Source organism: Crotalus tigris, unplaced genomic scaffold (assembly GCF_016545835.1).
Source record: "Crotalus tigris isolate CLP2741 ecotype Arizona unplaced genomic scaffold, ASM1654583v1 scf7180000023608.1681014, whole genome shotgun sequence".
In the NCBI taxonomy this organism is placed as follows: Eukaryota; Metazoa; Chordata; class Lepidosauria; order Squamata; family Viperidae; genus Crotalus; species Crotalus tigris.
In genome coordinates, this window is record NW_024100075.1 from 775055 (window position 1) to 789620 (window position 14566).

Sequence of the window (14566 nt, forward strand, 5' to 3'; positions counted from 1 at the left end):
GCCACATGATTGATGCCCTTGTGAAAAAAGGACGATGAAGACTCAGCCTTAATCGCCCATGCCGATGACTGGTGAGCTCGGCGAAGAGATAACTCGAATTTCTTGTCCTCTGCCTTCAGAGCCTCAGCCATATCTCCTGGAATTGCCGAAGTGGAAAAAACAAAGAGGTCAGAGAGGTGTCCACAGCAGGCACCTCTAAAAGGAAAGCAAAAGAAGAAGAAACGTTGTAAAGTTTCTTTTCAGTACTATTGGGAGATGGCAATGTGGCCAGAGATGACCACTGTTTCTCTACCGTAGTACGAAAAAACAAACGGACAAGGAATCTGCTTCTCCTCCACAATCTGTCCTGCAAACAAGCGGTTTGACTCTTGAACAGTGGAGGTGGAAGGTTTGTCTTCCTGTGCCGAAGTGAGGCTGGCAGTGGTACAGGCCTTCATAAGAAGAGATCTGAAAGAGAAGGGTCAAAAAGACACAAAGTTGACACCTGTTCAGGCACTGCTTCCTCATCCTCTGACATGGGCGTGTCGGCTATCTCCGGATCCACTGACCCCTCCTCGCCTAGCTGGGAGGAAGTCTCAGAGATGCCAGAACCGGGGACTGTGGCAGGTCCCACTTGAGAAGGTGGGATGGACGGAGGCGATGGTGGTTGCAAGGGTTCTTGTTGACTCCTAGAATATGACATAAATTGCATAAATGTATGGTGCATGAATGTCTGAAATAGCTTCCAGACCACGTATCTCGTTGTTCCATGGAACTAGCCTCAACCTCCGTTGGGACATATGTGGCTTCAGGACCCTGCTGTATAGAAGAAGATGAGAAACGAGGGGGACCAACCCTGTTCAGTTTCCCCTGAGGAGACCATGCCCGAGGGGCATCATATGAAGGCGCAAATGGAGGCTCAAATGGAGAATTGTCCAATGGAACGGGGAGGAACCACTTCAGCTTCACTGGACATGAGCCTTTGGGCTTTGGAGAATTCCCTCTCCAGCGCCTGATGTCTCCTCGAGGCCTCTCGCTCGGCTGCCTTGGAGGCTCTTTGGTGGAAATGTGCTTTGTCTTGGCTTTTTTCTTTCTTTCCCCCCGCATCCAAATCAGTAGATCTGCGCTTTGTTTGTGCGGGGGAAATACCAGAGCCTTGGTATGCCTGGGGCGAGGAACTGTCTGCCATTGCAGTCTAGATAATCCGGGTAGGAGATATCCAGAAGTGGGGGGAATCCAAACACGCAGATCAAGTTGTCAGAGATGGAAAACTGATCCTCGTTCTGAACAACAGCAATGGCAAAGGACAGCCAGACAGTTTCCTAGAACTGCCTGTCTAAGCCTTGTGACAAAATGCCACAGACTAACTGGAACAGGTGGTTGAAATAAAATTCCCCTTCCCTCCACTCACACAGGTATTAAGGAAATGTAAACCTGGGCCTCAGTGAACAGTTAGAACAATAATGCGAGTACAATGATGTAATCATTCTTGAATCTCCTGATAACACACCAATTTACCCAGAAATGCTGTTGAAATATTTCTTCCCGGTTCAGGCCTGACACAGCAGGCCAAGGCAATAATCAAAGCAGGCCCCAATAGAGCTCCAAGGAACACAAGGTCCCTACAAAATGGCGGCTGCGCCTGATGACCTTCTCAAAATGGCGGCTGCATCCTGAGCACGCAGTCAAAATGGCGGCCGCGCACTTTCAGTGCCTCCAAAATTGATGACAAAGCCGAAAAGGGGGGGGGGGTGGAGAGAAAGGAACAAAGCCCCCTGCTAGGGAGAAGCTTTTAAGAATCCGCCACGTTAAGTAAAGCCCTCTTCCCCCCGTTCGTAAAAGGCACTTACTGTTAGCTGCGTAGCCTCTGCTGCGATCCGAGCTGCTAGCTGCAGATAGCAGATGACTTATGGACTTCAACTCCCAGAATTCATCAGCCAGCGTGCCTGGCTGAGGAATTCTGGGAATTGAAGTCTACAAGTCATAAATGGGCCAAGTTTGAAGACGCCTGCTCTATGGGAAGGATCAGAGATCCCTTGATGTGTATATATCTCAAGGAAAGCATATATACATATGTATGCATAATTTTAAAAATGTTATTTGTAAGCTGCCTAATTTAGAACATTTGTGTTTCATCTTCATATTCTCAAGGGTATTTGTGTTTATAAAGATATTTGTATTTCTATTCTCAAATACAAATATTTATATTAAATACATACTAGATGTCATCTGGCAATGCACAATATTTACCAGAAGATAACTATATTTTCTCATAAGAAAAACCAGTTCCCCACAGGTTTGACTGATCCTGCAGAATAGCCAAAACACCTAGTATAACTTCACATATCTTTTCTCTTATGTTAGGTAAAGACAATTATATCACTACTGAGATTTCTGTGTCTGACAGAGGAATATGCTAAATTATCAATAACTGAGAGAAAGCCAATTCACTTTTCTCATCCTTGTCAACATACAGAATAGCCTTATTAAATCATGGCTGGCCAGGGAATATTATGTAATAGCTGCTTCTTATTTTACTTTTAATCCAGATATGTTTATGGTCTTTACTGAACATCAAGCTTAGTGAAGCAGTTCTCTTATGCAGTATCTTCCCACGTGATTTAGGAAAAAATATAGCAACTCCCATGGTATTAAACACAAAAGCACTTTGTTGGACTGAATTTTCCTACTTGCTTCATATCGCTTCTGCAGATTATTAGGCTGCAGTCCTTTTGCTATCTCTTAGATGCCACTAAGTTTGTAAATGAGCTGAAGCTGACTAAAAGGTTATTTTTAAAAGCAAAGTGAGCCGAGCAAGTACAGATCAGATCACAGTGCTTGTCTGAAATTAAAGCCCAATTTTTAAAAAGTTAAAAACAGAAATGAGTCAGTTAAGAGTCTGAACTTAAAAGGTTCTTGCAAAAAAAAAAAAAATAAACAAATAAAACCAAAAGAGATCTCCATCTTTTTGGTCTGAACTCAAAATGCATATGCAACCATAAAACAGTAACAGATATATTCATTGGCAAAATTATTTTTCAAGCTTTTATACTGATGTTCTGGATTTTGCACTGAGTTGCTTTCTATGACCTGAACAGATGATTTTATGGTTCTTGAGTTTGAAATGATGGATGATGATAAAGCTTCATATTTATGTTAGGTTTGTTGAGATAGTCCTTTGAGTGATAAATCTTTCAAAATAATTGTTAAAGAGAAATAATTGTTAAAGAAATAATTGTGGGAAACTGGGACAAAACTGGGACATAAAGTTAGGGAGAAGACAGAAGACATTCTTAATGGGACATGTCCTCAACATTTTAAGGTTTTGATTGATGTTACAGTATATTGAGATATTTTACTAGATTTTTTTTAGCAGTGTCATTTTATTACTGTCTGGAGGTAACAGCCATAGCTCTTTCTACCTATGCGAAGTAACAATTGCAAGGCATTAATCTAATCTAGCTCCCAATTTTATTTATTTTGAAATTTTCCTCACTCTCAGCTTTCACTTGCACAATTGCATATTTTTGCCAGTCTCCAAAATTAAACATAGGACATCTTGAACAGCAAGTCTTGATGTTTATATCCTGTAACCAATGATAACTAGAGACAAAAATATACACAGTGACAGACAGGGCACCCCAGGACCTAGCACTAGTTGACCTGCAAGTGGAATGTCAACTAAAGGATAAGAAAACACAGCTAATGCACCAGTTAATGGATGCATTATCTGGCACATTAACAATATTTGCCTGAATAAATAAACTTTTCAATGACTAAAGACATGTCAATGATTGCCACAGAAGTAATCAGTGTTTATGCCTATCTTCACAAATCGCTGAGAAATACAAATAATTATCTTTAGTCTGTAGTACTTGCCTTTAGTGTGTAAGTACCATTTTATGCTAGTGTGTAGCCAAAATGATATTCAGAATAAAACATCGGGACAAAACTCGCTCGGTCCTATGAAACAATTATTGCCCCAAATCAATATCAATACACTTAGACCTATATATCGCTTCACAGTGTTTTGCAGGCCTCTCTAAGCAGTTTACAGAGTCAGCGTAGTGGCCCCAACAATCTGGGTCCTCATTTTACCGACCTCGAAAGGAAGGAAGACTGAGTCAACCTTAAGCTGGTGAGAATTGAACTGCTGGCAGAATTAGCCTGCAATACTGCATTCTAACCACTGTGCCATTGTTGTTGTTAATTGCGAAGTCGTGTCCGACCCATCGCGACCCCATGGACAATGTTCCTCCAGGTCTTCCTGTCCTCTACCACTTTCTGGAGTCCATTTAAGTTCACACCTACTGCTTCAGTGACTCCATCCAGCCATCTCATTCTGTCGTCCCCTTCTTCTATTGCCCTCAATCTTTCCCAGCATTAGGCCCTTCTCTAGTGAGTCCTTCCTTCTCATTAAGTGGCCAAAGTATTTGAGTTTCAACTTCAGGATCTGGCCTTCTAAAGAGCAGTCGGGGTTGATCTCTTCTAGGACTGACCGGTTTGAACGCCTTGCAGTCCAAGGGACTCGCAGGAGTCTTCTCCAGCACCATAGTTCAAAGGCCTCAATTCTTTGATGCTCAGCCTTTCTTATGGTCCAACTGTCACAACCATACATTGCAACTGGGAAAACCATGGCCTGGACTATACGCACTTTTGTTGGCAGGGTGATGTCTCTGGTTTTTAGTATGCTGTCTAGATTTGCCATAGCTTTCCTCCCCAGGAGCAAGCGTCTTTTAATTTCTTGGCTGCAGTCCCCATCTGAGGTGATCTTGGAGCCCATCTGAGGTGATCTTGGTGTCATTACGGCTCATCAACCACAGAGTTTTATGCTCAAATCTTAACATAAAACCTTAACATAAAAACATATTTGGGCCCATTCTGAAATTAGGACTGGAATTCTGTAGAACTTAGTCCCTCCTCTATATAAATGATTTCCCCTCTAATAGTTTTTTTGATCATGTCTGCTACACATAACTAATTTACAGATTGACCTTATTAAGACATAGACAAAAAAAAAAAAAATCTCATTGTGAATTGTCCAGGAACAAAGACCTTCAAACATATTTTTAACAACCTGGCTACGTACAAAAATGTTGCATTATTTCTGGCTCCTTTGTCATGTCTGATTCATTTCGTTATAAGGCTCCTTTAATGTTTAGTAATCTCACTGCTTCTAATTTTTTTTCTATCCCACTTTATATTCTGAGATGTTCACTATCAATGTTGATTGTGATTACACATTACAGACAATATAGTGCCGCATCTATGGGTACAACAGTATGAGAGTTGGATGCTCACAGCACACAACTTCCTAGCCTTTGTATTGCAGAGAGGACACTTATATTAGTCTGCTCTGAAGGCTTAGAAGTCTACCTTCTGGCCATGTCGTATTTCTTTATTTTTTTGCGTTTCTAATGTGAGAAACACACTCAGATTTCAAGAATTTGACAGAGTCATTAAGCGAAACAGCAAGCAGTTTATTGAAAAATACGTTCTTGCAGGAGCGGGTGGCTAGCAAGTAAGCAAACCTCAAAATAGAATTCAATGGCATTTTATTCCCTCAGCCTGAAACACAAATCCCTCCCTTGCAGTCCCATTTGACAAGGACCACAAAGTTCACAATCTTTCCACAATTCCTAGTTCTTCCCTTTTTGGAATTTCCCTAAATTACAGTCCTCCCCACCCCTTGCTCAGTTCCCCTTTTTGACATTTTCCTAAATCACCTTCGCCCTTTAAGCTGGTTTTTCTATTAGCAAGGCATGCAATTTTGGTTAACCCACAGTTCCTGCTTTCTTGGAACTTAGTTGCATAAGCATAAGAAACAGAAACAAACAGTTTATGTCTAGATTATGTGAGAGCTCTTTTTTATTTTTTAAATTATTTTTAAAGTATTTTAATAATTTTCTATTGTTACGATTCATTAGTGCTTAATGAACAACATGTTGTCTGGGTTGGTTTTTTTGCTTAGTAATAAGTTAAATTCTTACTCTCTATCTCGTTTTTCCAGCCACTGATAAAATAAGTTCCATGTTTGAAAACATTCTGTGATTTCTTTTTCTTTGATTCTCAAATTCAGTATAATCCAGTATTTTCTTGATTATCTCTTCATCCAATAATGTTTTTTTTTTTTTTCAGTTTTCCGGTGCTGAGCAAATACAATCCTCACTGCTTTTAATACATGTAATGTTAAATATATACTTGATTTATCATTTTTTTCTGGAATTATACCTAATAAAATAAGTTCTGGTTTAACATCTAAAAGTTATTTCCCTAACATCTTTTCTAACCAAGTATGCATTTTTGTCCATTTTTTTTTTTTTTTTTGCTTTAACATATGTCTACCACAAGTGATAATATGTATCAGGATTTTGATTACATTTCCAACATTTACTAGACATATTTTTAAACATTTTTGCTAATCTGACAGGTGGAAGATGCCTCTATAAAACATTTTATGTAAGTTTTCTTTATACGAGGTTATGTGCGAGCTCTTGTGGTTAAAACTACCAGCTAGCCTGACTTTGGAGCTGCAAATATTTCTTACCTTTTTCTTATAATTCTAAGCCCTATTGCATTGCTTAGTACTGGTCCCTTAAAATGTATGATACCTGCAAAAACAACATTTAGCTATTATTGCTTTTCTTGCACTAATTAACTGTTCCCAGTCAAACTGGGCTATGGCTGTTTATAATATACACCCAGACAATAATAAAATGACACTGCTAAAAAAAATCTAGTAAAATATCCCAATACACCGAAGCATCAATAAAAAACTATTAAAATATTGAGGACATATACTGGCAATATATGTCTTTTCCCTAACTTTATGAAAGTTTTGCCCCAGTTTCCCACAATAATTTATTTAACAATTATTTCTTATCTGAATCACCCCAGTGTTTTAAATCACATTTCTTGAAAACGAAGCAGACTAAAAAAGAATCGAATCTATTTAGATTGATTCTATTCAATAATTTATTTCCATCACAATGTTTGGGATTGTGTGTAGTAGAATTCACTTCTGTTTGGTTTTCTGAGCAAAGGATAGGCAATGAATATACTAAATATTACTGAGCTATTTTGATTGCTATTAAATGTGGTCTATCTGTCTCGCTATCCGCCTATCTTATGCACCACAATTCTGGGTGGCTAACAAAATCATAATAAAACCCATCTGAGTAGTAAAACTAATACACAAAAAGCCAAAACATGAATGCCGGTGCCCCAAGCAACACTTCCTAACTGATTCACAATTGTAATTGCTGGGATCCCATCTCACCTTATTCCAACGCCTGAGAGAAGAGCCAGCTTTTTAACGTCTTCTGGAAGGCTAGGAGAGTGGAGGCTTGCCAGATCCCAATGCATCAGCAACAAAGTTTAAACCACAATAAAATTAACATTTAGAAAAATATGAAAATTGCTTGAAGACCATTTCATCTATTTACAAGAGCCAAGAGAATACACTGTGAAACTTGCAAAAAATGATTTGGCAGTAATTGCAGCCAACATTATGTACCTTACAGTAACGTACAGTTACTACAAATGAGGACTCCTTTGGATACAACGGTATGGCAGCCAACTTTTCATAACTTCATTCCAGCGTGATGCTTGAAGGCCAAGCATTAGTTCAAAAAGTCCTTCCATGTAAATCTTATCAGCTAAACACATAATCTGTTAGGATATTTTCCTATAATTGGCCTTACACAATAGACTTTTAAATACTACGGAATTGTACAATGAAGCCACAGCAAGGTAGCTCTAATATCTGCTTTATCATACATACCAAGCGTATCCAACCCATAGCCTATGGGCCACATGTAACCCTGGACAGCTAGTAACGTGGCCCTACAAGTTTGTAAACTTTTAACATTATGTGATTTAATATTATAAAACTATATATTTTATATATGGCCCAAGACAATTCCTCTTCATTCAATGCAGAATAACAGAGTTAGAAGGGATCTTGGAGGTCTTCTAGTCCAACCCTATAGCATTTTAGGCAAATGTTGTCCAATCTCTTCTTAAAAACCTCCAGTGTTTTTAACACTGCGGCCCAGGCAAGCGAAAAGGTGATATAGACACTACTTTTCAAGGCTTCTCCTTTTTTTTTAACCACTCTCTTTTACTGATTATATAACCTTGAGTAAGGTTATAACCTTTCCATGCTTCAGTTTATTCATGTTTATCCCACTGGTGGAGCTGGGCTGACCTACATATACATAGCAATAGCAGTAGGACGTAGACTTATATACCACTTCATAGTGCTTTACAGTCTCTTTAAGTGGTTTACAGTGTCAACATATAGCTCCCAACAATCTGAGTTTTCATTTTACCGACCTCGGAAGGATGGAATGCTGAGTCAACCTTGAGCTGGTGAGAACCGAACTGCTGGCAGTCAGCAAAGTTAGCCTGCAATATTGCATTCTAACCACTGCGCCCCCACATGGGACATAGGGCATGCTGGTGAAGTACCACACGGCAGCAACAAGCTCACTAAAATCTCTTTATTTTGAGAAAAGAGATGCGGAAAATGTGTACCTTCTAACTCAGGGGTAGTCAACCTTGGCTCTTTTATGACTCGTGGACTTCAATTCCCAGAATTCCTGAGCCAGCTTAGCTGGCTCAGGAATTCTGGGAGTTGAAGTCTACGAGTCATAAAAGAGCCAAGGTTGACTACCCCTGTTCTAATTGAACATTCATTGGGAGACCGCCGTAAGCTAGTAAAAAGGGCCACCAATGCTAAATCCTGAAAGCCTTGGCATGACCAACTTAAATTATATTTTATTTAGCATATGCCCAGAAATACTCACATGCACAAAATGGATAGTGAAACACAAAACTCTGAACAGGAGGAGGAAAAAAATAGTTTCTACTATCTACATTCCATTCAGAAACAAAAGCCTCCCAAACTCAGCCAAAGAGTCGCTGTAAACACAGCTGTGACATTATATTAAGCCTGACAAGCAGTGTTACTTCTTCTCCGCCCCATAACCTACTGTTTATATCTTGCTGCAACCTGAAAATCTAACAAAGGCAATATCCTAAATAAGGAGGCAAAATTCCACTGTTCCCCTAACCATGCAGTCTAGTTAGAAGCGTATCATTTTCTTAACTATTAGAGAAAAACTGAATAAAAGGCATGATTTTTTTTTTCTCAAAAGGCTTCATTATGTGATTTAATTAAAACAATACTAACATTACCTAACATACTGACTACTGTTGAAGAGAATGGTACTGGCTTTTAAAATATTTATTAGTTAATCAAAATATAAAATACAGAAGTACAAAGAAAAATGAAAATAATGGGAAAATAGGGGAGGAAAAGGGGAAGTCAAAAAAAAAAGTATAAAGCAAAGGGGCAAAGAAAAAGAAAAGCAATGAGTCCCAGCTCCTTTTGATGCAGTGGAATAAGGCAGCAAAATAAAACTTCAACTTTTTACTTCTATATAATCATCCAACACAAAATTCAAAAATGGTTTCCAAGCAGAAACAAAGTTAGTTGTGTTCTTTTCTTTAATTGACAATGGTACTGACCAAGAGAAAATTACTAGTGTTTAAGCTCCAAAAAATGAACAGGAATTTATTTATTTTATTTATTAAAAAATTTATGCTGCCCAACACCCCTTACAAGGTGATGCTGGATAGCTTTCAAGTTATAAAACAAGTAAAATAATTAGCTGGAGCAGAATTAGCTGCAGCAGTGAGACCTAAATATAAATATGCCCTATGAACTGAAATTCACATTTAAATCTAGGAATAGATATTTGAGACCCATGTGCAGTTCCTTGTGCTCCTGATCCTGCTTCACTAGACAAAATAAATACGCTTTTACACTGGGGAAGTTGTAGTATATAATTTATTAAATGTAGTTGTTTTCCAAGTCTATGCCTCCAATCTGAGGTAGCAATTATCTTAACATTTTGACTTCTGTGAACGTCTGAAATAATATAAGATGAAAGCAAAAATTTCACATGAGGGAAGCTTCATCTATTTTACCTGAAAACAACTTTGAACTGCTTTTATATATTTACTTGAATTGTTTGATGGCATTTTAGGATCAGCAACGTGTCCTTATGGGAAATAGTCATTTTTCTTTCACTGCTCACTTTTAATAAAATACCCAGGATATAAAGGCAATTCTGATCAACAGAATCAAAACAAATCAGAGACGGCTGAACTGGCCAGCATTTTGGACTATTGTGATAAACTTGCAATGAGCAAAAACTGCTGCACAAAAATTAGATTAGAAACCCAAAGGCAATAATACACAGTTGCTGTCAAATGTCAAATGGCTAGTGGCCAAAGCAGTTGTTACAGAATTAGGCTCAATTTTTTTTTTTTACTTTGGTTGCACACAGCTATTTTCTATTACTTGTGTTCAACACAACCCCTTTCCTTTGCTATTAAAAGAGTTTGGTTTTTGCATTCTTCCTCCTCCCCACTCCAAAAGTTCTTCCTGCCTTCTGCTTTGGCAATCTGTCACTGGATTCCTTGGGAGGTGTATGTTAACACGCAGCAGTCTACAAAGCATACTTACTCAGAGCCTTTGCTGTTGTTGGCATTCATAGAGCTGGTGGGTTCCTCATCTTGGCTCAGAACCTGGATCCCCAAGGACTTGACAGCTCGCATCAGGATAGCTTCCATTGCTTCAACTGAGAGTTTCTCAAGAACAATAACACGGCACCGACTTAGCAGAGCTGAATTGACCTGGAAGGAAGGATTTTCTGTTGTCGCCCCAATGAGGGTTATGGTTCCACACTCAACGTGAGGAAGAAAAGTGTCCTGGACATGGGAAGAAAACGAACAATTGGTCCCAGTCAATGACAACTGCGGATATCCCATGTGAGTATATTGACAGCTCATCTGCTTAGGAAAGGTAACAGCTTTGTTAATAGTTTGTGCTGCAGACAATCACCTCTACCACACCAAGCTACAAATTAAAAGTTTGTGTGGAAAGCAGGTTAAGTCTTAGAACTTTAGCGTTTGTGCGTGCACATCTAATAAAGAGGTTTAATATATTGTAACAGGGCTCATTTCTATAATGCCACAAGAACCTTGATCATGCAGGATACTGAAAACAGTATGTTTTTGTAACATAAGTTTCATTGTTTTGGAGAAATTAAGGGGTGTGTGATGGTAAATCTTAATCAGTCTTCCAAAAGGGTTATTCAAAGATTGTAAAGCACCAGGTACATTTTGATGTTATATAACACAATGAATGTTTGGAAAATGTACCATAGCCTAATTTTGTTGCAATTCACTCCCTATTTAATATAATTATTTAATATAGTTAATGTAATTATTTAATATAATTTTTGATGTGTTCATCTCCACTCTCCAAATCTCCTATGTGGTCACTTGATGACATAATCAACCAATACATCTCCAAAAAGTTCTGGCATTCTATTTTAGAATGTTGTTTAGTTGTGAAACTAAAATTGTAAAAGTTACAAAAAGTATTTACCCATGAAACAACTGCAAAGATGACTATAATGCTCTGACTGTCCCTTCATGACCTTGCTTGACTAGAAAAGAAGCTTCTGCTTTTTTTTCTACTGGGATAGGGCGGTATATTAAAAATGGAAGTGGTTACCAAATTCTCAATCCCAAACTTGCTTTTTTAAATAGACTGTAATATTAAATCTGAATATGGCAATCAGCATCAATATGGTAATTTTTAATGGGTTTCTAATCTCATTTCGTCTTAAAATGCATGTAAACATGTATTACACCAGCATGATATAACAGATCAAGTGTAGGGACTTGAACTGAGGAGACCTTGGCACAAAGCTCTGCTTACTAAGTGACCTTGGGCCGGGCACTCTCTCACACCTTGTTATGCTTCAGAAGGCAAATACAGAAAAATTGGATAATATCTCTCTAAATAAATTTCCACAGCCCCTCCAGGAAAGGTGTATCACAATTGTCAGAGTTAAACCACTGCTCAAGCACATGCAGAATGACTTCACTGCAATATACTAGTTTCCTGACTGCGTGTAGAAAAATTAATACCTGTTGGGACTTATTGAAACGGTGTATCTCGTCTATAAATAGAATAGTCTTCCGCTTGCAGAGTCTCTTTTCATTTTGGGCTTGGAAAATTACATCTCGGACATCACTGGTTTTGGCACTTGTGGCCGACAGTGTCACAAACCGTGTTCCATTCTTCTTACTGCTATTGGCTATGATACGTGCCAAGGTTGTCTGAAACGAAGAAAACAGGCAAGCATGCTGATTTTGTTCTGAAAACAGGAAATCACTATGTTATACATATGGATGTGAAGGAAATATTGGGATGGATGGATGTTTGCATGTAAAAAATTGCTCCTTCCCTTCCAATGGAAAGTGGTTACTTAAATAGAAAACCTAAACTATATCAAGCTTTAAGAAGATTATCATCCAGACAGGAGATTGAGTGGGGAGCAAAATAGATCTTCTACCCCCTGGCTGGGCTCCAAGAGCTATTTTAGCCCTTGGACATGCTCAGTAGGGTTCTAGACTAGAGGTTCCTTTGACAACACGGTTTGTATTATCTCACTGAATGTTAGTCTGAAGAGGGGATGCGTTGTGTTTAGCTATTTCTTTCAGCCAACAATTGGCTTTAAAAATACAATAAATCTAATTTACTAGCTTATTTTTTTTATTAAAGGGGGAATTGTGCCATCCTTTTTTGCTTTGTGCTCTTGATAGGACACCATAGTTTACAACAGTGATTTACTTCTGGTCTTTACGGGTCCTTGTTTCAGTAGTCATTTCTGACCCACAGCCGCAAGGCTGGTACTATGGCCAGCCAGTTACTGAATATTTCTGCAATCTACACATTCAGACATAAAGACAATTTAGTGCCATTCCTGTGGACTACTATCCACATCTGCAAAACTAAGTTGCATTTCTAAAATGGACAATCATTTTTTAGGTATTAGCCATTCCAATGCTTAATACATTACAGGTGGTCCTTAGGTTATGACCACTCCTTTCAGCGATTGTTTAAAGTTGCAATGGTGCTGGACAAGGGAGACCTACAACTTGCCTTTGTAGTTCTGTCCATCATGGCATCGCCACGGTCACATGATCACAATTTTAAAGTTCCCTGCTTGCTTCCCACAAGCAAAGACAATGGGGAAGCCAGCAGGAAGTCGGAAGTTGCAGTCACATGAGGTCTTTGCTTAACAACCCGCACGATCCATTGTTAATGATGGCAACTGGATGTCAGTGTCCTTACCAACCCCTGGTTCCCACAGAAGAAAAGTGGTCAACGTCAAGGTGGCTGGAAAAAATGGAACAGTCTGACCAGCGTTTAATTACAGCAAAACAAAGTTAGCGCTGGGAGTGATTTCCTCCCAGTGCCTTATGTACAGTCCTCCCCCACCAGCTCCACCCCCAGCCACCTAGCCAGCATCCAGTGGCTAAGGTTAAGAACAGCAATACGGGCCTCTGGCTTTCTTCTCTGTTCAACTGGGTTCACATTGTCGGGGGACGCTCCTGCGCCGATCAGCTGCTTGTTCAGCTGTTCAGTGGCTCGCCTTTTGGTCACTGTCCAGGTAGGGCTACCCTGGCGTCTCCCCGGGTGTCGTCCTTGCCGCTAGCCTCCACTGGCCTCTTCCCCAATGTCTCCCAGCTAGCTTCCTCCCGGCGGACATATTTGCCACAGTCCTCCTCCCTGGGGCCTTCCTGCGTCAAACAGCTATCTGGAGGCCGAGGCGTGGAACCTCCCAGCTGTTCGGCAGTGGCGCTGGCCTCCTCCCCAGTATCGTTGTCTCCCTCCCCCCCCCCGTCAATGTCGAGTCCACAGGGCTTGACACTGGGACTGCCAGAATTGCATTTGCATTTTATGGCTGCATTCCTTAGTGATGACAACACCAGTCCTAATAGCTATTGTAACCCTATATGTAATAAAAGTACAGTATAAATAATAAAAACACTTGCCAAAACGCACACACTTTTTTATTAGTTTGTTAATGCCAATTATAGATTTTACTAGCACTATACTGCTGGTCTCATCTGACAAACCCCCTACACTTTCTTTTTTCCTGACACAACCTCATGCTCTGCAGAGAAAAAAGCAAAGGCTTTTACAAAACAATACATAACATTTCTACAGTCCAGGTAAGTGCGTTAAAGAGATAAAGACTTGTAAACATCATATCTATGCAAATATTAGTGGTTTTCTGTATTGCAGATGTTTGAAATGGAGGATAAAATAATGAAAGAGAATATTTGCAACTCAGGGCTGAAATGAGGAGCCCTTGGCATTCTCTGAGCTTGGTAGTTTTCTTGCAGACGTTTCATTATCCAAACTAGATAACTAGATGCTACCTAATATGGGCAGTATTAACTACCCATATTAAGTAGTCACAGTCTTTACTGCTGTATCATGAGTAAATATTTATAATGTAACTTTTACAATTTTAGTTTCACAATCAAAATAGAATGCTAGAACTTTTTGGAGATGAATAGGTTGATTATGCCATATCAAGAAAACAACCAAGTTCAGAGAGCATGGAAGGTGAAACGCAATAATTTGCCTATAGACCTACAATGTGTTTATGACAGAGACAAAAATCTCAAAGCAGGGTAGTAGTCTTTC

General features: G+C 39.3%; 2 protein-coding genes across 2 annotated transcripts in view; one reads left to right on the plus strand and one right to left on the minus strand.

Annotated features, from left to right (window-relative positions):
- Positions 1–14566, minus strand: part of WRNIP1 (WRN helicase interacting protein 1) — a 42671-nt gene that overhangs the window by 13569 nt on the left and 14536 nt on the right. Inside the window, exons 2-3 of the mRNA XM_039319706.1 lie at positions 11992–12183; positions 10517–10761 (exon numbers count right to left, since the gene is read on the minus strand). Coding sequence (XP_039175640.1) covers positions 10517–10761; positions 11992–12183 — 437 coding nt within the window. The remainder of the gene's footprint in view (positions 1–10516; positions 10762–11991; positions 12184–14566) is intronic.
- MYLK4 (myosin light chain kinase family member 4) overlaps positions 10689–14566 on the plus strand; it is a 112792-nt gene continuing 108914 nt past the window's right edge. Inside the window, exon 1 of the mRNA XM_039319705.1 lies at positions 10689–10821. The gene's annotated coding sequence lies outside the window, so the exon portion shown is untranslated. The remainder of the gene's footprint in view (positions 10822–14566) is intronic.